This window comes from Otolemur garnettii, unplaced genomic scaffold (genome assembly GCF_000181295.1).
Source record: "Otolemur garnettii isolate 467f Iridium unplaced genomic scaffold, OtoGar3 scaffold00052, whole genome shotgun sequence".
NCBI classification, from domain to species: Eukaryota; Metazoa; Chordata; class Mammalia; order Primates; family Galagidae; genus Otolemur; species Otolemur garnettii.
The window spans coordinates 7,559,870-7,585,029 of record NW_003852447.1 but is presented as its reverse complement, the minus strand read 5'-3'; the positions used below and the strand labels follow the sequence as shown (position 1 = coordinate 7,585,029).

The 25,160-nt window shown below is 34.2% G+C and overlaps 1 protein-coding gene across 1 annotated transcript in view; it reads left to right on the top strand.

Moving 5' to 3' along the window:
* The window catches only part of SCFD1 (sec1 family domain containing 1), an 84,381-nt gene that overhangs the window by 13,794 nt on the left and 45,427 nt on the right, over nt 1-25,160 (top strand). The window contains exons 5-12 of the mRNA XM_023514399.1: nt 2,706-2,828; nt 5,046-5,133; nt 8,633-8,722; nt 11,627-11,682; nt 12,956-13,041; nt 15,617-15,716; nt 23,005-23,144; nt 24,569-24,706. Coding sequence (XP_023370167.1) covers nt 2,706-2,828; nt 5,046-5,133; nt 8,633-8,722; nt 11,627-11,682; nt 12,956-13,041; nt 15,617-15,716; nt 23,005-23,144; nt 24,569-24,706 — 821 coding nt within the window. The remainder of the gene's footprint in view (nt 1-2,705; nt 2,829-5,045; nt 5,134-8,632; nt 8,723-11,626; nt 11,683-12,955; nt 13,042-15,616; nt 15,717-23,004; nt 23,145-24,568; nt 24,707-25,160) is intronic.

Below are 25,160 nucleotides of genomic sequence, written 5' to 3'. Positions count from 1 at the left end.
GAAAGGTGTGGGTCCAGTTTCAGTCTTCTACAGGTTGCCAGCCAGTTCACCCAGCACCATTTGTTAAATAGGGAATCTTTTCCCCACTCAATGAGCATTTCTATTTCTTTAATAACATCTTTTAACATGCTTATTGGTCATTTGTGTGAGAATGTCTATTCAGATTCTTTGCCCATTTTTTAATTGAGTTCTTGTTATTGTTGAGTTTTTAGAGATATTTATGTATTTGGGGCACAAAATCCTTATCTGAGATCCAGGTATTTTCTCCCATTGTTAAGTTGTCTTTTTACTCTCTTGACAAAGCACAGTATTTTCTTTTTTCACAGTATCTTGTAGAACACAAAAATTCATTTTGGTGAAGCACAGTTTATCTATTTTTTCTTGTTTGTGCTTTTGGCATCATGTTTAAGAAGCTATTTCAAACCTTTGTGTTTGTTTCTAAGGATTTTATATTAAATAATTTTGGCTCTTACAGGTAAGTCATTCATCCATTTTGAGTTAATTTTTATATATAGTAGAAGTAGATGTACAATTTCATTTTTTTTTTTGCATGTGGCTAATTGTTGTCCCAGCATTATTTAGTGCAGAATCTATTCTGTCCCAATGAATGGTGTTGGCAGCCTTGCCAAAAATCAGTTGACCATTTATTTCTGGGCTCTCAATTCTGTTCCACTGATGTCTGTGTCTGACTTTATGCCTATACCACAGAGTCTTGATTTCTCTTACTTGGTAGCAAGTTTTAAAATTGGGAAATTGAGTCCTCCAGCTTTGTAGTTCTTTTTAAAGCTCATTCTGGCATTTCTGAGTCCCTTGAGTTTCTAAATTAATTTTAGGATTAATTTATCAGTGCCTACAGAGAAGCCATCTCTAGGGTTCTGATAGGGATAGCATTGAATCTGTAAATAGTTTGGGGAGTATTACCATCTTAACAATACTAAATTTTCTGATCTGTGTACATGGGATCCTTCCATTTACTTAAATCTAATTTCTTTTAATAATGTTTTATAATTTTAGATTATAAACTTTATGCTTCCTATGTTAAATTTATTAAACATAATAAATTTTAATAATGTTTTATAATTTTAGATTATAAACTTTATGCTTCTTATGTTAAATTTATTTAAATTTGTTTTTAAGGGTATTATGAATGGAGTTTTCTTACCTAACTGTTCATTGCAATATTATGGAAATCCAACTGATTTTTATATATTTATATTATAACTTTGTTGAATTTGTGTGTCCTTTTAAAATGTGTTTATCATTCTTTGACCACTTCCTTACTGTCTGGCACAAGGAAATATTCCAGGATAGTCTGGGATTGAACTTTCTCTCTCCCAGCCTGGTAGTCAACCATTTGTCTAAGGAGCCCTGGTTGCTTTCTGTAGAGAACAGACTTTAGAAATCAGGATATAGGCATTAGGTATACTCATTGGAACTAGGGTGTGACTGTTCTTAAACCCTTTTAATGGACAAAGTTAGGAAATATATGTATGTACATATGTAAACTTTTATAGCTATATTTATTTCTATAATTCTACCTCTCTCCTCCCTACCTATCTATGTAGATAACTCCCAAATTGTTTTAGTTTACCAGCACAAGATTCATTCTAGTTTTTCCTTTTTCCCTTTACAAATTTGTAATTCCTTTCTCTAACAGTAGAAAGCATGTCTCCCAGTAACCTGAACATGGTACCAATTTTCTCAATCCTCATACATAACTAGTTCTCTTGACCTTTGTTGAACCACTGCTGTGCTCAGCTACCTTCCTCACACAGGCTCCAACAACTAGTTTTTCACATTTTAACATCTCTGAAATCGGATACATCTTAAAATTGATTGTGTGTAATGAAATTTATTGACAGGATTAATTCTTAATGGTACATAAAATGGTGGTGTCTATTACAGTCAACATCATTTTAGATTTGAGGAAATATGGATATTATTTATTTGTTTGCCTAGAGTTTAAGAAGATAAATAAATTTGATGTAAGAATTTGCATAACTTGGCCAGGTGTGTTGGCTCACGCCTGTAATCCTCCCACTCTGGGAGGCTGAGGCAATAGGATTGCTTGAGCTCAGGAGTTTGAGATCATCCTGAGCAAGAGTGAGACCCTGCCCATCTCTACTAAAAATAGAAAAATTGTCCTGGGCGCCTGTAGTCCCAGCTCCTCCAGAGGCTAAGGCAAGAGGATCACCCAAGCCTAGAAGTTGAGGTTGCTATGAGCTGGGATGATGCTACAGCACTCTAGCCTAGGCAACAGAGTGAGGACACTTCATCTCCAAAAACAAATTATATAACTTAAATTCTATTACTTGTAAATAATTAAGAATTATTTCTGGATTTGGTCATTGGAATTATTTATGATTTTATTACTATACATTAGTGAATCATTTCTGGGTATTTTTAAGAAAAATGAAGAAAAGCTATATCGAAGCAGTTTGTGCACCATTATAATTAATGGTATTTTGTTGGTAATATAATTTTGTAATTTTGATTATTAAGATATATTTCAGTTGCAGGTAACACCAATACTTCTTCATAACTTTGTTCTCTTAAGATACTTTTTTTTATTTTCATTTATATAACCTGTCTTTTAAATGTGTATCTTATTCTCCAAAACCTTTCTTTTATAGTGTATAAAAGATTTATATTCATGGTCTCCTTTATATTATCCTGTGAGCATGAAAGATTCATTGTATTTTTAGGATCTTCGGAATCAACTTTATGAATCATACTATTTAAATTTTATTTCTGCTATTTCAAGAAGTAAACTGGAAGATATTGCAAATGCAGCATTAGCAGCTAGTGCAGTCACACAAGTAGCCAAGGTAAGAGATTTTGATTGGTTGATAACATTTTGTTACTGTAAAATTTAACAGTGTTCTGAAACCTGCTAATTGACATAGGTGTCTGATTTATAAATGACCAGAATGACCTAAGAAATGTTTAGGCTCAATACTTTTAGAAAGAATTCTGATAATGTAAATTGTCTTGGACTTGAACTAGGCAAAATAAACCAAAGGAATCTGCTATTTAATGAATCTGGAAGACAAACATAAAAAGCAGAGTGAATTTTGTTTTAGGCTGAGAATTGCGTGATCTTTTTTGCTCAACTAAGAAATCATTTTACAATTGTGTTATCATAAATTGTGCTAAAAATACGTTGACATTGTTTGATGTGGAACTAGTATAGATAACACTATTTCCAGATCTTTTCTTAAGAAAGTGGATCCAAAGAGGCTGTATTGCACATTATGAGAGAAAAAGAACCAATAATTCTACATCGTTGTGTCTTTTTAGTCAGGTTTACCTTGAGTTACAAATCAATTTGTGAAATACGTTCCTGATGTTAGCCCAGTTGTGACCTGTGCTGCTTGATTTTGGACAAGACAAAAACAAAATTCTAGGGAAGTATATAGGGAAAATAACAGACGAAACAACCATCTCTTATTTCTCCCCTTTTTTTCCACTGAGTTTTCATGCTTAGATTTATATAAACCACTACTACTTCTAAGTAGTTTTTGTTGTTGTTGCATTAAGACAGGGCTTGGCACTTTAGCCCAGGCTAGAGTGCAGTGGCATAATCATAACTCACTGCAACCTATCTCAGCCTCCCAATAGCTGGGACTACAGGCATTCCCCACCACACCCAGCTAACTCTTTAAGTTTTTGTAGAGAAAAATCTTGCTATGTTGCCCAGGCTAGTTTTAAACTCCTGGCCTCAAGTGATCCTCCTACTTTATCTTCCCAAAGTGGTGGGATTACAGGCATAAACCGTACTGTGCCCACCCTCTGATTATTTTTTGAGGCTTGTGTCTTTTAATGTTCTTGCTCAAATTTTATCATTAATTTCACACAAAATAATAGAAATAGCTTTTAATCTCTTTAAATTTTGTGTATTTCAACTTATTCTCTTAATTTTTCTCCTAATCTGTACTTCCAAAGAACTCACATAACTCTTTCCCACTTCATTTATAAAAAAAGTTCATGATGTAAAAATAGTTAACTGTGACTTTCTTAGGAAAGTGTGATTAAACTGAATATAAAAATTATAACTGAGGTTTTTCTTAAAAATTTATATCTGTTCCCTTCTCAACCATAGTTTAAATTCTTATGTCTGCTTAAATTGTGTTTTCTAAAAATGTTACTCCCCCTTTGATGTTTATTGCCCAAAATCTTGTAGTTTTTTGGTTTGGTTGTTTTTTTTTTTTTTGAGACAGAGTCTTACTTTGTTGCCCTCGGTAGAGTGCTGTGGAGTCACAGCTCACAGCAACCTCAAACTCTTGGGCTAACATGATTTTCTGGCCTCGGTCTCCCAAGTAGCTCCCACAATGCCTGGCCATTTTTAGAGGTGGGGTCTCGCTCTGGCTCAGGCTGGTCTCAAACCTGTGAGCTCAAGCAATCTACCCACCTCAGCCTCCCAGAGTGCTAGGATTACAGGTGTGAGCCTCTATACCTGGCCAGGTTTTTGCTTTTTAGTAATTCTCTCTTTTTTTTTTTTTTGGAGACAGAATCTCATTTTGTCGCCCTTGGGAGAATGCCATGGCATAGCTCACAGCAACCTGAAACTCTTGGGCTTAAGCAATTCTCTTGCCTCAGCTTCGTCAGTAGCTAGAACTACAGGCATTGTACCACAACGCCCACCTATTTTTTAGAGACAGGTCTTGCTCTTGTTCAGGCTGATCTCGAAATGTCAGCTCAAGCAATCCACCCACGTCAGCCTCCCACGTGCTGTGATTATAGGAGTAAGCCACCACACCCACCCAGCTTTTTTGTTTGCTTGTTTGTTTAGCAGGCCCTGGCCGGGTTCGAACCCACCACCCCCAGTGCCCAGGGCTGGCGCTCTAACCATTGAGTGCTTTTTAATATTCTTAGCTGCTCATCTTTACCCAGTTAGACAGCCTGCTTTATAGTAAATTAATTTTGAGTTATCAAATGTAATTATTTTTTCCATTTCTACTATTGGTATATTAAATCAAACTAAATTTACTTTCAATATGGCTTTATTATAAAATTGATTTATAAACTTTTTCTTTTGTTTCTAGGTTTTTGATCAGTATCTCAATTTTATTACTTTGGAAGATGATATGTTTGTATTATGTAATCAAAATAAGGAGCTTGTTTCCTATCGTGGTATGTAAAAACAGGAATATCCCAATTCATTGCTAATAATATGAATAATGCACTGTAAGAAAAAATAGTCACATCTAAGTTTAGTGGGTTTAAAACCAGCTTTGTTTAAAGCAGTAGAGCTATAAAAAAAATTACTTTTTATTTTTATTTTTTATTTTTTGTAAAAGATTTTTAAAAGCACACAAATAAAACAAGTCTCAGGCTGAATTCTGTCACCTATAACCAACATTTAGTAAACCTGTTTTGTAAGCTCAGTGAAGTACCAATTAATAGCACCTTCCATGAATGATTCACCCATGGCAAGTAAGGTAATCTTTTAGTAGCAGGATTCGAATTAATTGTCTAGTACTTTGCCCTTGGATAGTTATAAAACACCGGACCAGATGGGAAGCTCTCTGACAGACAGAAACATGAAGCTTTTGGTTTCATTGAGCTCTACAAAATGTTTTCTTATTGAAATTAAACAAAATCCCTAGAAGGGTATAAATATGGTATTTTCTGAACTGTAAGTGTGAGAGATTTTGACAATGGTTGTTATTCACAAAGGTCTATTTATAATTAGTTTTAAATGAATTAGCAGCTTATTTATAAGTTAGTTGCTTAAAACCTAGTTTTCTCTAAGCCATAGAGTTAAACTTATAGATTTTGTTATACTATATATAAATCTGGTAAAATTAAGAAAGCAACTTCTTTACTTGATCAGTTAGCTCATATTGAATAGACTATATTCTAATCAGTCTCAGTTTAACAAACTTAATTAGAAAACATGATTTAAATTCCTTTAAACATTTTTAATTATGTTAATAATTATAATATTAATTCAGTTAATAATTAACTGAATAATAAGTATTCAGTATTTTACGTTTAAGTTCAGTATTTAATAAGTTCAGTATTTTACGTTTTCTTTTGTAAACACCATGCTTTGTATATCAGACTAGGCAAATTTATTAATCTCAAAGGCAGGCCTGGCACTGTATCTCAGGCCTGTAATCCTAATACTCTGGGAGGCAAAGGTGGGAGGATCCCTCGGACTCAGGGATTCAAAACAAGCCTGAGCAAGAGCAAGACCCTGTCTCTACTGAAAATAGAAAAATTAGCCAGGCGTTGTGGCAGGAGCCTGTAGTTGAGCTACTTATGAGGCCGAGGCAGGAAGATTGCTTGAGGTTGCTTTGAGCTAAGGCCAGGGCACTCTAGTGTGGGCAACAAAGCAAGATTCTGTCTCAAAAAAAAATTTAACAAGCAAAACCCGCTCAAATATTTAAATAATCCTTTAAAAATAATTAACTTATAGTGAGTCCAAAATTCATTAAACATTCAAATATTAATTTTGTTAAATTTTATTACACATGTCAACTTTAAAAAATGTATAAAAGTATGAAATTTATTACTAATTTTAAACTAATCATGTAGCTAATCACCCAGATCCTCAATTATAGCAATAGCTTACTCTGTGTCAGTGCATTAAGCACTTTACAATGTAAGTTCATTTACTCTTCAGAATAACTGTAAGTAGATTTTATGATTGTTTCCGTTTTACGGATGAGAAAACAGAAGCATAGTTATTAAGTGACAAGACAAGTGCAGAACCTAGTTACGAAACATGGGCAATCTCACTCCAGAGATAGTGCTCTTTGCCATAATGTAATTGTATGCTAAGTTCTTTTAAACATTACAAGTGCTTTAATAATCTTAAACAGGGTTTTTAAAACATAAATCAAATGTATTAATGCTATGAGTTTTATCTGCATCTCTTGTCTTTTTAATCCTGAATTTTCTTTGGATGGGAAAGTTATCTGACAAAGCGAATTTATCATCTTAGCCAAATTGAGGTTACTATCTTAGGCAAAGCAGGTTGTTATTTCAAAATGAGTTAATGTTGTTAATGGACAGTTTATAACTGTTTCATTTAATCAATTATAAACTAATTGATTGATGTGGAATTAGAGTCTTAAGAACCAGGAGCTGGATGCTTCCATATAGATTTTGCCAATGCCGGTGAATGACAAAATGTGCCAGTGATTTAATTATTGTAAGGGATTTTAAGTGCCTGCAAAATTAACTATGCAGTGATTTACAAAATGAATTGAACATGTATTTCCCTGAATTGATGTCCCCTGAATTCATATAATTTCACATTGTATCCTTATTACATTTCTTTTATCTGATTCAGGTAGAAAGATGTTAGGCTGTAACACCCAAGTAAGAACACATTTCCTTGATCCAGATTCTGTGTTGCCTGATTGAATTCGTTATATGTTCTCTGGGTGGATCATACTTTCTTTAGATACTTGATAGACCCAATTGGATTCTGCATTTCTCTTAAGCAAATCGCAAGTTGTTATTAAATTCTATATTTGTTTTCACATTCAGGATATTGGGAAATTAAAAATATTATGTAGATACTATTTTAGTTCATTCTTTCAACATGTGTTTATTAAGCATCTATTTTGTCAGACACTGAACCTAGATACTGTGAGTGAGAAGATAAGTCAGGGTCTTTGTCAAGAACTGCAGTGTTCTTTAAAGTTTATTCCCAAGGGTGATTTATATCTGGATCACCTAAAGAGCTTGTCAGAATTGCAGATTTCCTAGAATTATCCCATACCTATTGGATTGCATCCCTAAAGGAAAGGGCTAAATATTTTTAATTTAATTTATTTTTGAGACAGACTCTCACTCCTGCCCCAGACTAGAGGGCCATGGCATCACTTTAGCTCACAGCAACCTCAAACTCCTGGATTCATGCCATCCTCCTGCTTGAGTCTCCCATGTAGCTAGGGCTACCAGTGTCTGCCATAATGCCCAGCTGATGTTTGCTATTTTTAGTAGATGCAGGATCTTGCTCTTGCTCAGGCTGGTTTGAACTGAGCTCAGGGGATCCACCCACCTCGGCTTCACAGAGTGCAAGGATTACAAGTGTCAAGGTGATTCTTAATACCTACCAAAGTTGGAACTACTTATGTACAGTCTTGTAGATTAGAAATGAAGTTCATATAACATAATATATACTATAAAGAAAATTATATTTTCCAGAATTTGTTTTTCCAGAATTAATTTGCATTGTCCTTTTCTAGCAGTAGCTGGATAATAGAATCAACAGTTTCTTAAGGCCAGCTAGTGTTTATAAATAAAATCATAGAATACAATATTTACTTTCCATTTGCTCTGCAAAAATTTTGTGTAGTTTATATATGGTGGGGTTGTTTTCCTTACTGCTACTCTGACAATATCTGATATTGAAGTGGTATGTTTTGATTTTCTTTCTTTCCTCTCTTTTTTGAGGTAATAGAATTTGTAACAAATATTTGTTCACAAAATAAGAGTTTAAAGCAAAAAATTCTAGCTGTTTATTATTAATTGAATTGATTTGTTATCAATTCATATGAATTCAGTATGTTATCAAACTGCATATTGATTATAAGTTGAGTAATAATTTTAGAGGTGTTGTAAAGACATAAATTTAAAGGTTTTTTTTGCCCCATTATTTATGTCATTTTAGCCATTAACAGACCAGATATCACAGACACGGAAATGGAAACTGTTATGGACACTATTGTTGACAGCCTCTTCTGCTTTTTTGTTACACTTGGTAAGTTTTCAAATCTTTCTGGTTATTTCCTTTTTGTTTGTTTGTTTTGAGACAGAGGTGCCCTTGGTAGAGTACCGTGGCATAACAGCTCACAGCAACCTCAAATTCTTGGGCTTAAGCAATTCTTTTGCCTCAGCCTCCCAAATAGCTGGGACTATAGGCGCCTTTCTGGTTGTTTTCTCAAAGTACATTAATTATTTAACAACTCGTTTTAATATATTATACTCTGATACCCTGTTTTACCTATCTTGATCTCTAAAGGCTCTTAAGAGTTGTAGTAAAATATACATTCAAAAGTATATAAAAATAATTCTTCTGTTAACTCAATGTATTTATTCCTCTTGAGTTGGAACGTAGATGTATTGTGTTGTCTTTTTGAGTGTCTTTGGTCTTGTAATTTTCTACTGTTTAAATGGTTAGTGGTGACTTCATTTATGTACCTGTCAATTTTCTTTTAACATTTCATTTTAAAAATTAAATACTGCTAAATAAGAGATAATATTCTTGGTAACAAGTAAGTCCAAATGCCAAAGACTTAATAAAACACTAAACTTACATGTAATACTATTCTATTGTTCTTTTAAAATTTAAAACATTTCTTTAGTTCAAATAAAATTACAGCTACCTTGTATTTAGTATCTAATACATGACTTTATGTTTTACTGTTATTAATAAATAAGTTTAGAAACCTAATTTTAATTTTAATTTTATGAACACTAAAAACTATTTAGTTAAAATCATCCTCTCACACAAGATTAATAAGATCTGTCTCCATTTCACAAATGAAAAAATAAGAGATACCATACCTGTTTAGATTTAGACAAATGTTTGAGGAAAAGTTATATGTAAATTTTGGGACTTCTTCCTTTCCTGGATTTTTTTTTTCCTTTTATTTCCAGCCCTAACTCTGATCCTTGATTCTTTACCTCATTATGTATCCTATTTTCTTTTCTTTCTTTTTTTTTTTTGAGATAGAGTCTCACTACATCGCCCTCGGTAGAGTGCCATGGCGTCACAGCTCACAGCAACCTCAAGCTCTTGGGCTAAAGCGATTCTCTGGCCTCAGCCTCCCAAGTAGCTGGGACTGACTACAGGTGCCCACCACAGCGCCTGGCTATCTTTTTGTTGCAGCTGTCTAGTTGGCCCAGGCCAGGTTCAAACCTACCACCCTCAGTGTATATGGCTGGTGCCGTAACCACTGTGCTGCAGGCGCCGAGCCTCTGTATCCTATTTTCTTTGAGCCCATTCTTTAAACTACCCTCAGGAGAAAAGCTGATTTAAAATATTTTCTTTCCTTAATATGATTTCCTTCTTTTCTTATTTTTTTCTTTTTCTTTTTCTTTTTATTCCCTTCTTTTAAGAGTTTTATCCCCCTCCCTGCTTTGACCTGCTCTCCATGCCCTCAAATGGGTGGGTGGTTTTATTTTATAGAAAGCACGCATATATTACTTTTAGTTATTAAATAGACATTATCTACTTTGTCATCTCATACAGTTTTCATTATTTTGCCAAGTGCTGGGGTTATTTTGGACATTAAGGTTATATTTTCAAAGTAAAGGTACAGTGAAAAAGGGACATAGACCACTGAAGCATTAGAGCCACCTTTATTAGGGAGAGTACCAGAACATGATTTTTTTCCCGAAGGAGAAATTGAAATTACTGCCTATCTGACATAGAAGAATGTCAACACTAAATTATTAAATGGAAAAAAAGCAGTTTTAAGAACAGTGTATATAATTCCCTATATTGTTTTTTATATATACACACACTAGACTATATGTAGAAAACAACCTGAAATTCTTGGGATTATTCTTAATGGAGATTATTGAGGGGAGGCTGGAATCAAGAGGATTAACTTTTATAACAAGCATATGTAACTTTCATCATCAGAAAAAACATTTCTGAAAATTTTGCTCATATTCCATATTTTACTTTTGCAGTTGACTTTAGTATGTTTTTCTATAGAATCTGAAATGCAGGCCAGGTGCAGTGGCTCATAAATGTAATCCTAGCACTTTAGGGGATGAGGCAGGAGGATAGCTTGAGCCCAGGAGTTCAAAACCAACCTGAGCAAAATAGCAAGACCTCTTCTCTCCAAAAATATTTCTTTAGTTCCAACTCCTCAAGAAGGCTAAGGTGGGGAAATTACTTAATCTCAGGAATTTGAGGTTGCAGCTATGAAGTGTGCTTCTGTACTCCAGCCTGGGCAACAGAGCAAGATCCTGTTTCAAAAAAATAAATAAAATGGAACAATTTGAGCTTATAAAGATTAGTGTTCTCAGTTCATACTATGATATTTTCAGTACAATTGGATTTTTTTTATTAGGGTTTCAACCTTTCATAAAACTTACTGGATGGAGTAATAAATGAACAAGGAAATTAAGAGGTCCAATAAGTTGGTTTGATAATGAATTAAGGCTTAATTTTAGGAGTATTAAACGTGAAGAATATGTTTTCTGTTTTAAATTAGTATTTTTTTTAAAAGACTACAACTTTTTATTGTCAACTTGTAAAACAAACAGAAAATAGTAATCCCAAACTGCTAAATTAGCTAAATTCTTCTCATTCTTTTAAGTCAAATTAAAGTGAATCCTGTGAATAGAGAGTAAGTTTATTTGTGAAACTGTAGGAGGTCAAATGCTGACTTATTTAATCCACTGAAACATTTGGTCACACTGTTCAGTTCTATGTAAAAATTGTTCTCTTCTGACTCCCCCTTGTTCTTTATTAATGGAAAGCTTCATTTCTGAAATCTTGCTTTTACTCTTGAGATTACAAATCCTTTTATGTCTATAGTCTAAAATTGTGTGCATCTATTCTATCTGTTATTTTTTGATGCTAATGTATATTGTAAGTGTTTTTATTAAGGGTCAAGATTATTGCTGACATTTATTGTTAAAATAGGTGCTGTTCCTATAATCAGATGTTCAAGAGGAACAGCAGCAGAAATGGTAGCAATGGTGAGTTCAAGCAAATATCACTGGAGATAAATAACATTTTGTGAAGTTTTTTCCCATAAGTACTTCAAGTATTAGTATTAAATATGTGTTTGCTTGGTTATATATTAAGTATCAATGGCAAATATTTTCATTTTATTTTATTACATTGGGATTCCATCAAAGATAAAAATTAATTATTTTGTATTTCTGTATGATAGAATGTACTTATTTACTCTAGTGTACTTTTCCAGTCCTTTTTTTTATTACAATGTATATTTCTCATTTATCCTTATCTCTCCAAGTAGTATTTTACACTTATTTGATTACCCAGATAATTTAACATTTAACTTCATTTAGCAAACATTTATTACCATTTTTAAAATGATGCAGCACATTTTGCTGTTCCACCAGCCTGAAATAAAGTATTCATTATAGATTGAGCACTCACAAATTTGTTTGAAAGATTAAAAAATAAATAAGGGATTGGAGAAAGTATAGAATTACTGAAAAGGAAACAGGGTAAGTGGTATGGAAACACAGAGGAAGATGCATTAACATTTTGGAGCTTTATTAGCCCAAATGAATCCCTGACTGGTGGAGGGCTACTTTCTTTTACATATTCCTTTTCTCTTCCAAGGCTTCTTGTACCCCCCACTACTCTCTTCACTCCCCCTTACCAAAGTAAACATTTTCTCCTTGTAGACACTTTTCTTGATACAGTAGTCATGCTTGAGGAAAGAGAGCAGGTCATTACTACAGAGTGTATCCTGGACCTAAAGTAAAATTACTCAATGAAAATTGCTCATTAGTGGAATCAACCCTGAGTTACAATAGAAAAGGCAGTGGTCTTTTCAAGTCTAAGTTATAATAATACTAAAAAAGCAAAGAAGCTGAAATACTTAAATTTGCTATTTTGTAAAAAAAAAAATTCTAGGTTGGTTATGAAAGTAAAAATACGTTATGTATTGCCCTACATAAAGTTATATGAGAAACTATTCTTAAGAGTTCATCTAGGGCAGCACCAGTGGCTCAGTGAATAGGGTGCCGGCCCCACATAAGGAGGGTGGCGGGTTCGAAGCTGGCCCTGGCCAAACTGCAACAAAAACATAGCCAGGTGTTGTGGCAGGTACCTGTAGTCCCCGCTACTTGGGAGGCTGAGGCAAGAGGATTGTCTAAGCCCAAGAGCTGGAGGTTGCTGTGAGCTGTGATGCCACAGTACTCCACCGAGGGTGACAAAGTGAGATCTTGTCTCTAAAAAAAAAAGAAAAAATTAATCTAACATTTTGTTTTTCAGAAACTAGATAAGAAACTTCGGGAAAATCTAAGAGATGCACGAAATAGTCTTTTTACAGGTGATACACTTGGAGCTGGCCAATTCAGGTATTAAGATTAGCTAATATACATGTAGGACTTGAAAATAAAACATTATAGAGTTTTTTTGTTATTTTTTCTTGACTGATAGAAACCCCTTATCCTTGTGATTGGAATTTGTTTCTTTTTAATTAGGTAATTATGATCACAGTTTTGATTCAAGTTGTTCTTGAAATGCAAATAGAGTATGCTATTTAGCTTACCTTGTTTTGGTAAAAATTTCTGTAGCTTTTTTTTATCTGCAGAGGAAATTTTTCTGTTTATGAGGTTTTGAAGGTCCGAAGGCATTTCCTTTAACTTACCATCCAACCTCTTAGTAATTTTTTAAAAAATGAAAAACTTGTGATACTTATTTCTGTTTCTACTTTTATTATGTAATTTTCATTTTTACTCTGAAATAGTAATAGCCCAAACTTGCAAAACATTGTACATTTTTAGCATTTCTAGCATGAATTGGTATGCCAGAGTTTCTGGTTGCTCAATTATTACCAAATACAAATAACTTAAAAACTCTGTATATTTAGTACATTTAATAATGGAGGGGAGAAGTAAAGAAACCCACTCAAATGCTGAGAATTATAAAGAGAATGAGACTGTGTGTATTTTGTAAAATTAACTCTTATGCCCCATTTAGGTGAATTATAAGCCCATGAAAATAAATTGATGCCAGTAAAATAGCTGTCTGTCTACTAGGAATAATAATTTCATAACTGTCTGAAGACTTCATTTCCAGTCAATTTTGATGACTCTGCAGCCTTATTATTACTATTATTTGCTGTTGGCATTAACATTGTGTTTCACGGCTCGGCACCTGTGGCTCAAGCGGCTAAGGCGCCAGCCACATACACCTAAGGTGGCAGGTTCGAATCCCCAGCCTGGGCCCGCCAAACAACAATAATGGCTGCAACCAAAAAATGGCCAGGCGCTGTGGCGGGCGCCTGTAGTCCCAGCTACTTGGGAGGCTGAGGCAGGAGACTCGCTTGAGCCCAGAAGTTGGAGGTTGCTGTGAGCGTGATGCCATGGCACTCTACCCAGGGGGATAGCTCGAGGCTCCGTCTGAAAAAAAAAAAAAACATTGTGTTTCACTTATTTGATTAACTGCCTTAGCTCCCACATTATTTTAAACTGTTCTATGATTTCATTGCTGGTCTTAAGTGGTCTTAAAATGTTTTTCTTTCTCATTAGGTAGAGAAAGCCAAGTTCTCAACCCAATTTTGTTTTTAACAGAAGCAACCACTATGTTATATACCTTACTTATTAGTTCCCTTTTTATAGTACTTTGGCATGGGCCCTAGAAACCAATATAAAATGCACTGTTTTATTTGGGTTTTAAAAAATTTATTCACGTTATCACAGTATAGTTATTTTGATTATTTAAGTAGGGGTCAACAGCCTTGTTGGAATATTGTGAAACACATCTGAATTCACCTGTAGGCTGGGGAATCCCATAGGGGCAGTTTATGTCTCTCACAGACATTTGATAGTGTCTGGAGACATGTTTGGTTGTCATCACTAGGTAGGTAATACTGGAATCTAATAGGTGTGTTGTAGGATGCTGTTGAACATTCTGAAATGCACCACACAACCCCCATCACAATGAGTTTTCAAGCCCCAAATGTAAGTAGTGCTAAGGTTAAGAAGAAGCCCTGTAGTAGACCACCCTCCTTCATCCTCCAGCTAGCTCTGGTGTAATAAATGATGGTAGATTGTGAGGATGCCTCTGACTTTTTATCCTATAGTCAGTGCATTAGGAAAGTCCACTGCCCTATACCTCAAAGGGTAAATAAGTTATTCAAATAGAGGTCTTTTACAGGAAGAAATATGTATATTAATTAATATTATCAAATGGCAGTGCCTTTTAAAATGGTGTATACTCCTGATACACTAGTGCCTCCAAAGCAAATCTCTAAAAACTTCTGAAGACATGGTAACCAAATGACTTTGTGCCTCCATTCACCTTAAATATAGTCTGTATCACATCTAAATTGTAATAATGGAGTTAAACAGTACATTAAGTGTCATATGCTTTGTCTGTTAAGGGGATAATATAATTAGGTACCATTGTGACATGATGTTTTCATTTTATATATTGTAATAGAATAGAGTTTTTTTGTGCTCTCTGGAGCCTGCTCTGTTGAATTTGTGTTGATAGGAAAAAAATGTGTTTTATAATATATGAAACTGTCAAATATTTGTGTAAATTTATAACCTCCTACTTGCTTTGTTTTCCTTAAAGCTGATAATAACTATTCCTTTTTTGCTTTTTCTGCAAAAACATGAAATAGTTTATATATAAATAGGAGCAGCTTATTTTGTTAATAACTATAAAAGTTACTCTATAAAAGTATTTGTATAGATTTCTTCTTGTAAGAAAGAGACTTATAATCTAGCATTGTACATAGGCTCCACCTAGTCCAAAGCATTACTGTACTTTACTAACCATGTTATACATTTTTAAATAAAGCAAAGTATTATAAAGTATGAATATTAGCACACTGTTATTCATATCAAATAGCATATACTAAAGTGTTAGGAAATTTTAGGTGTATCAAGAGTTATATAATTTTTTTTAATATATTCACAGCTTCCAAAGGCCTTTATTAGTCCTTGTTGACAGAAACATAGATTTGGCAACTCCTTTACATCATACTTGGACATATCAAGCATTGGTGCATGATGTACTGGTAAGAGGCTAAATATGCACTTATTACTAAAATACAGTAACATGCAATGGTTCCTTTAATTTAAAGTTAACATTGTGGCTACAAAAACAAATATGAGAAGGAGGGAGATTAAAAATATTAACAAAAAGTGATAGGTTTTGGAATCACTGGATGCAGATATAGTGAAACATTGAAGTTTAAAGTTCCAAATTTATGATCTTTAAATTGTAGGATAAATTACTGGCCATGATGGAAAAGAAAACAATTGAAGAAAATGAGCAACATATTTTTTTCATACTAAATAATTAAATGTGTTCATCCTGGGAGAAAAGCTGTAATTTCTCCTTTTTTTCTAGGAATCAATTAGGCCTCATTTTGTGGTAAAAGTAGTATTTTTTTTTAATATACCATATAGTTTCTATAGTAATTCCACATATCTTATTTCATGCTTAAAACAAAAATTTGTATTTATCCATGCATATATTCATCTACTAAATAATATGTTTAGCATGTACACAGATAATTAAAACACAGTCCCAGTCTTTTAGGACAAAAAGAAAATGTATACACAAATAATTCTCTACAAAATATTATGTAATAGGTCCAGAACGGTCTCTATTTGGTAGAAAAATTGAGACACAGAAGTTAAAGAATTTGAACCCAAATTATTGGCCAGGTTAAGACTAATACTCTTTAGTATTAAGACACAGAAGTTAAAGAATTTGAACCCAAATCATTGGCCCTGTTAAGAATAATACTCTTTAGGACTCCTAGCCTAGTCCTTTAGAGATTATGGTAAATAATACTGTAATTCTTGCAAAGATTGCCTGAAATGTTGTATAAAAAGGAAACAAAAGATATGCATTAGACAATTTGTCTTTTGGATATGTAAAAGACAAATTCATTTCTTTAAAACCTGGATATTACTTCTAAAGTGTTGACTTAAATAAATTAGATTTAGGATTACTGACAGAAATTGGCAATTCTACATATTTCTTTATCCTAGAGTCCTATGCCATGACTCTAGGATGAGTATCAGAGAAACAGCAGTGAATACAAATTCAGTAGAGAAAACAAGAAGAATCAAAGGAACTCTGAATTAAAACCTGAGTAATGGAATCTGGAAGATGGTTTCAGGGGGTCAGGTAAAAAGGCTGGAGATGAGGAACTCAGTTCAAACAGTATTTAAGTGTTTACTCTGTAACAAATATTCAGACCCTGGTTTTAGCAATAACAAAGACAAAGGCCCTCTTATCTTCCTAGAGCTTACATTCCATTAGGAGAGATAGGCAATAAATAAAATAAACAAAACTTATAACATTTCAGAAAGTGGGAAGTACTCTGAAGGAGAATAAAGTAAGTATTAGTGAATATTAGAAATTTTAAAATAAGGAGGTGTTACTGTTACAGTGACATTTGAGAGACAATCCAGAGGTAAAGTAGTGAATTATATAGCTATGTGAGAAAAAATCATTCTGGGCAGAAGAATGCCTGATATATTTAAAGGCTGGCAGGGCAGCCAAGGAGCCACAATGTAGTGAGGCAGGGGGGAAAGTAGCTAGAGATAAGGCTAAATAGGACATGGGAAGGCATATACCATGTAGGATAGGATATCACGGGCCACTGTAAAGACGCTGACTTTCAATTTGAGAAAAAACGAGGAGCAACATGCAGCTCTGGTATGTATTTTAAGTCTGTGACTCTAGCTGCTGTGTTGAAGGCATAGGAACAGCAAGGAGATCAGTTAGAAGGCTGTTGGAGTTGTCTTAGCATGAGAGAAAGCCAAAAAACAAGATGAGATCACCAAGGGAAGGAGTATAGATAGGAAAGAGAAGAGGTCCAGGAACTAAACAAGACCAATACTGTTCTTGCTGAAGTTTTCAGTGTTCCAGGATGAAGTGAGAATAAATATAAGGACTAAAAAATGAATTTTTACACTGGCCTTTGTAGCAATTTTTATTTCCTACTCTTCAAAATTAAGATACCATTTTAAAAGTAAAAGATGGTGAAACTAGATGGTAGGGCTGTTTAGGGGTTTTGTTTTAAATCTTCACATAAAAAGTTGGCAATCTTTGAAAAGATTGGTTATAATTAACATCATAACTTACAGTGACCTAATACTGTTCAGTAATTTTAATGCAGTTTCTAGATATGAACAAATTATAACTGAGATGTCATAAATTGTAATCATGCCATCTTTTGATTGTTAAAAACTGTTAATTTTTTCAGAGCTTTAAAAATTCTTATAACTATACCCCTTGTCTCCACAAGATGGAGTAATCGTTCAAAATAGAAAATGTTAACTTAAAATTGCAATTTGATTTTTATATTAAATGTCTTTGCCTGAAAATCTGCACCATCAATAATTACTTATATGTTAGATTTTGGAAACAACTATAAAAATCCACACAGCTTCCCCATGTGTTAGAAGGATAATTTTGTCATTGGAAATGGGAAATATATCCTTCTGGTAAAAAACTTTGCAGTGCCTTTTCCTTTTATCAGTATATAAGAAGCAAAATTAGTCATTAAAATGCCATGATTTTTTGTTTTTATATCTTGTAAGAGGAGCAGAGTTGATTGTTCAACTACAAAGTGTGGTTGCCATCAGTCAAAAAGATGGATATTATTGTATGTGAAAACACCACACTGTACCCTAGAATTGCATTAATGTACATAGTTATCATTTAATAAAAGAAAAAAAAGGGTGGATATTATTTCATCTCGGTATCTTGCAGTTTACAGGCCTTTATTTTTTCAAATGTTAGGTTTCCTTTTAGTACCTTTGCCCTTTACTACTTAGTCTTATTTAAAACATTAAATCAGAGTTTATAATTACATGCATAGGTACTTTAATAAGATTTGCTTTTTTGTCAATCAAGAATAAAAAAGGAATCAGTTTCCAAATAAATTTTTTTTTTGAGACAGTCTCACTAGGTAACCCTCAGTAGAGTGCTGTGTCATCACAGCTCATAGCAACCTCAAACCTCAAATCGCTTAAGCGATTCTCTTGCCTCAGCCTCCTAAATTGCTGGGACTATAGGCACCCACCACAGCACGCAGCTATTTTGTTGTTGTTGCGGTTGTCATTGTTGTTTAGCAGGCTGGAGCTGGATTTGAACCCGCCAGCCTCGGTGCATGTGCCTGGTGCTGTAACCACTGTGCTAGGGGCGCCAAGCCTGGCCCAAATTCTTTAATAGTTAAATAAATTGCATATGAGCCAAAATTAACAGGTGAAAACTAGTAGAAAATGTATGGTAGAAAAAAAACCCAGCAATGTATCTGGGTATCCAGCTCATCATTCCTAGAGTTACAAAGAACTGTGCTTTAATAAGCAGGAACAAACTTCCCAAAGATAATCACTGATGCTGTATAGAATACCTTAGCCTCTGATTTAGGATAGGATAGGTTGTGCTGTCAGTCTAAACCAACCCTCAAACATCAGTGGTTTAAATTAATAAAGATTTAGCCAGGTACAGTGGCTTACACCTATAATCCTAGCCACTCTGGAAGGCAGAGACAGGTAGATTGCTTGAGCTCAAGAGTTCCAGACCAACCTGAGCAAGAGTGAGACCTTGTCTCTACTAAGAATAAAAAAATTAGCTGAGCACTGTAGCAGGCTCCTGTAGTCCCAGCTACAGGGGACTGAAGGAAGCTGAGGCAGGAGGACTGCTTGAACCTAGGAGACCGTTGAAGATGTCTCAATGTTTTCTGTACTTCCTAATGCAATTTATTTATATCTGGTGATTTTATCCTGTCTTCTAAGGGAGGAAATTTTGACTATCAGTGGAAACTGATTAGACTCTACCATGTTAAAACCAATTCTGTGTCTTTTTTTGTGTGTTTAAATGTCCAATTGCTTTAAAATGATTGAGTACAGCACAGAATTTCAGATTTCCTAGTTTTCAGGATTGAAATTACTTTTCCTTATTTGCCTTGCTATTATGCAAAGGAGAGAAATGTCCTTCCCGTTATTATGTTTTCTCAGAATTCTAAACATCTTTTATTCCTTTATCATTTTGTATTTCCTTTTAAGTATTCCATCAATACTTTAGCAATAATATGCTTTCCTATTTTTAGAATAGTAATTTTGCTAACAAGTTACTTTTATTTTGAATGAGCTGTGTCATCACCATGAAAATAGCACTTCACTAGAAATTCTAGTTAATAAAGCCTAACTGTTTAAAGATGTTTCTCTTCTATCTTGTTTGGCTAGATAATTTTTTAAAGCTAGGCTTTTTCATAGATATAACCATTAATATCTATTTATTGTTTAAAATGTTTTTCCAAGGTGAGTGGATTGCTTGAGCTCATGAGTTCAAGACCATGAGCAAGAGCAAGACCCCATCTCTACTAAAAATAGAAAAACTGAGGCAAGAGGATCACTTGAACCCAAAAGTTGGAAGTTGCTGTGAGCTATGACGCCATGGCACTCTACCCAGGGCAACAGCTTGAGACTCTGTCTCAAAAAAAAACAAAAAAAATTAGGGCTCCGGCCCCATATGCGGGAGTTGGCAGGTTCAAACTCAGCCCCAGCCAAAAACTACAAAAAATATTTATATATTTTTTCCACAGTTGCGTTTTTTTCTGTAGTTGTGCTTTCTTTCTATATATGGATGAAGTGTTTTAAACAGTGAGGCTTAGATATGGAAAAGGGAAACTGAGAGGAATTAAATAAGGTCTCTGATATTCTTGCCTTATGATAACATGAGGAGTCTATAGGAAAAATAATATTAATAGATTGAAATATAACATACTTTTTATTATCCAAAAAATGTATTGCAACTTCTCAAGTCTTTAAATTGCCTATTTATACAACCCAGGGCTATTCAATGTTCTACGCTATAGGGAATTTCAAGTAATAGGATCTGATTCCAGTTGCTCTATTCTTGCTAAAAATAGAATTAGCAAAATAAAGTCTAAAGTCAGCCTGTCTGGATTTTAATCTTGGTTCTGCTACGTATTTCTCTACAGTCTTGGGCAATTAACTTATTTCTCTGTGCCTCAGTTTTTTATCTCTGAAATGGAAATTGTATTACTACTTTTAAGATTTACTGTGAGGATCAAATGAGTTAAAGTGCTAAGAATAATTGCCTTGCAAATAAAAGATACCTATTCTTTCTGTGATTTTTCTCTTTGATGGATTTTACATATAAGTAGGAGAAGACTGCCTCATTGCTTTTGTAATTTATTTGTCAGAAAATAGACATGCTACTCCACTATGGCAATTAGACATCTGTATATTTCACACTATTGTTTATGTCAAAGAGAAAAAAGGCAAGGAAATAAGCTGTCATAAAGGATTTATTTGAGAAAGTTACAGATCAACTGTAGAGACAGATTTCTTGCACATATACATATGTTGTAAAATTTACATATTATATTCTAGAAATAAGCTATCATAAAGGATTTATTTAAGAAGGTTATAATCTAAGTCATTATTGTCTTTGTTTTATCTAGAAGTGATTAAATTGTATTTAGCATGTTTGACAAGACCTAGAATAATCATTAATTAAAAATATATACAAATACCTGATAACTAAGATGATTGCATCAAAGTATCATGCTTGATAATTTTGCCGTATACTTTCTTGTTTGTTTATTGTTCATTTGCTCACTTACTGATAGCCATCTCTTATTTCTAACTCATTTCTTAAGTAGAATTGAACCATAAAATGCTGCTATTGTGTGAAGGAACCTATAGGTCTAATACAAGGGGAGGGAAAGAATAGACAAGGTAATCAGTTTTTTTTTGTTGTTGTTGTTGTTGTTTTTTTGAGACAGAGCCTCAAGCTGTCCCCCTCATTAGAGTGCTGTGTCATCAATTCCTGGGCTCAAGCAAGTCTCCTACTTCTGCCTCCCAAGTAGCTGGGACCACAGGTGCCCACCACAACGCCCAGCTATTTTTTTTGGTTGCAGCCATCATTGTTGTTTGGCGGGCCCAGGCTGGATTCGAACCCACCACCTTAGGTGTCTGTGGCTAGCGCCTTAGCCACTTGAGCCACAGGCACCCAGCCAATTACTTTATTTTTGCCTATTGTATGTTTGCTTTTTGAGAAAGGGGGAAAAAAAATAAGCCTCATATGAGTTCTGGGTGACAAAGTTTAGCAACAGTAGCCTGACTGGCTTTTAGACTTTATGTGAAAGGGAGTGCTATTATTATTGTAGCTTCTAATGTAAATTTTAAAAAAGGCAATGCATCCCTCAAGTACACTTCAGAATCTTAAGTTTCTCCAAGGAATGAAAAATTATATTTAAGATTATGGCTGTATCAGAAACAATCAAGCATCAAGAGGCATCATTAAATAAGTTGATATAGCTGAGCATGGCTTGTAACCATGAAGAAGATGAGATAGATGTACATACATAGATACAGAAAAAGCTCTAAAATACATTATTTAATGATAAAAGGTTAGAAAATATGCATAATTTAATCCCATTTTTAAAGTAAAATTTATAACATACGTATATTCTAGTACATGCATAAGTATTTTCCAGAATACACAAAAACTTTAGCATGGTTTTTCTCTTTATATATGTTTGGAAATTTTAATTGTATACATCTAATACTTATATTTAAATACATAAACATGGTTCAGTGCCTGTAGCACAGTGGTTACTGCACCAGTCACATACACCAAGGCTGATGGGTGTGAACCTGGCCCAGGCCAGCTAAAGAACAATGATACTGTGGTAAACAATAGCTGGACGTTGTGGCAGGCACCTGTAGTCCCAGCTACTTGGGAAGCTGAGGCAAGAGAATCACCTAAGCCCAAGAGTTTGGTTGCTGTGAGCTGTGATGGCATGGCACTCTACCCAGGACAATAAAGTGAGACTCTGTCTCAAAAAATAAATAAATAAACAAAAGTATATTTGTATGAGGCTGGGCACAGTAGCTCATGCCTATAATCTTAGCACTTGGAGAGGCTGAGGCAGGTGGATCACCTGAGCTCAGGAGTTCAAGACTAGCCTGAGCAAGGGTGAGACCCCATCTCTACTAAAAATAGAAAAACTAGCCAGGCATTGTAAAGGGTGCCTGTAGTACCAGATACTTGGGAGACTGAGACAAGAGGATTGCTCAAACCTAGGAGTTTGAGTTTCCTGTGAGCTGTGATGCCATGTCACCCTACCCAAGGCAACAGACTGAGACTCTGTCTCAAAAAAAGTACATCTGTATGTAACAAAAGATTAAAGATCTTTTAAATTTCAGATCTATATTTTGTCCTTGGAAATATTAGAAAGTGCAGCAAGAATCTATGTTGATTAAATTCAAAAAACAATCATTTAAAATAGGATTACTTTTTCCTAGGATTTCCACTTAAACAGGGTTAATTTGGAAGAATCTTCTGGAGTGGAAAACTCTCCAGCTGGTGCCAGACCAAAGAGAAAAAATAAGAAGTCTTATGATTTAACTCCAGTTGATAAATTCTGGCAAAAACATAAAGGAAGGTAAGAAAGAAAAGTATCAGTAAGTAAAAGATTCATCCCTTAAAGAGAAATGATGATGTCATTTAACCTCTGAATTTGAGGAAAAAATTAAAACAATCATGGTGATTCATTCACACAATGAGTGGGAGCTATAATTAAATAATCCATAGGTATATGTTTTTTATTGCTTCGTTTTTTCCTGATCCTTGGGTTGGTTTGTAGGGTCACTTTGCAATAAGCTCGCCCCATATGATTTTGCAGATTTTACAGATAGTCTGTAAGTTTTGTTGCTGTCTCCATTGACTCTATAAGACCATTTCTGCCTTTTGTCAAAATGGAGTTTTGTGATAGGGAAACTTTGGGGTGGGATTTTTTCCTTTTTTACTGTTTTCCTTCATACAAACCTCACAGACCTCTGTAGAGAGAATACCTAAGTCTGAAACCCAGAGATTTACTCAATGTATATTACAAATAATGGGTGAAAAAATGTAATAATTTGCCCATTAATTTATTGTAGGGTGATACACACATTCCCGGTATTGCTGTTCCCCTTACAGTTTAGGGTACTATATGGGCTCAGTAACTGCTATAAAATTTATTTAGTGGTCATTGCGGCTACAGAAATCATTCTAAGCAAACAAAAATATCATTCCTCAGTGATTATGAAAAGATGATTTTTTAGTGCTTAGTGTATGCACACACATGTATGTATCCTTGCTATGGCTACTCTTTTAGAAATTTTGAATATGTTTAGGAACTATCTGAGGTCAGTTGCATAGTAAAAGCATCAGCCTTGTGTTGTTAAGTGGGAACAGTGTAGCACATTGTGCTACAATAACACAAAACCACCAGAAGCCAGCATAGAGTCAAGCAACTGACTTAAACTTCTCTGAGCTTCAGTTTTCTCATCAGTACAATGGGAAGATGATAATTCTACCCACTTCTCTATTCTGGAAGATTGTTAGGGAAATTGAGAAAATGGATATAAAGAAATAACTTGCCCAGAGTTATCCAGCTGCCATTGGTAAAGCCAATGAAAGAAAGAAGGAAAATACTATTCATCCTTAGGGGCGGTTCTCACATCTCAAAGCACCTGGTCTTAGCTAGGAATATTACCTAACTCAACAACAGGTCATGGTTAAATGAGATAATAGAGATAAATTCTTAACATAGTGTTGGCATACAGTAAAAGCACTCAGTAAACACCAGCCTTTATTCTCTGTTAGCTGAGACCTAAAGATAGTGCAGATTTTGAAGATTAAATATCATAGTTCAGGTACACCATGCCTGGCTAGTTTTTGCTTTTGTGAGATATAAAATACATCAAATACAAACAAGTTAATTTAAGATAACAATAAATCTTCACCGTCTGTATTTCAGAATTTACACAAAAATCACTGTTTTAATGTCATACTCACAGTTCCTCTTGTGTGATACTGTTTTAGTCCATTTCCAGAAGTTGCAGAATCAGTTCAACAAGAACTAGAATCCTATAGAGCACAAGAAGATGAGGTCAAACGACTTAAAAGCATTATGGTAAGATTCCATTTGCATACTAAAAATTACAAGGAAAAGGAGGACATCTAGGGGGATAAAGAGGTTTATTTGTTTTTTTTTCTTTCATAAAAATTTAAAGCCATATGTTACTTTAATAACAACAAAAATAATCTCAACTGACATAAGGGATATTTTCTAAAGGAAATCTAAATATTGAGAAGAGTGAAATTTCTAAAAGAATAATACGATTTTATGATTTGAAAAAGTATGTAATGTGGCTTTATTTCAGAGATGTGTTGCATGCTGCTCATTCTGCCATCCTTTGATCTTACTTCAGATTTCAGCTCATTAGTTTATTACTGTGTGACCTGTGGCAAGCCCTTAACTGAAAATGCCAGCTGATTATTTAGTTAGTCATCCAACCATTTATTAGACCGGTAGTGAGTAGAACTTTTCTATAACTATTGAAAATACGTGTGCTTGCTCCTCAGAGGGGAATAATTGCTATTCTAGGTGACTTAAATCTTAGTGTGTATATCA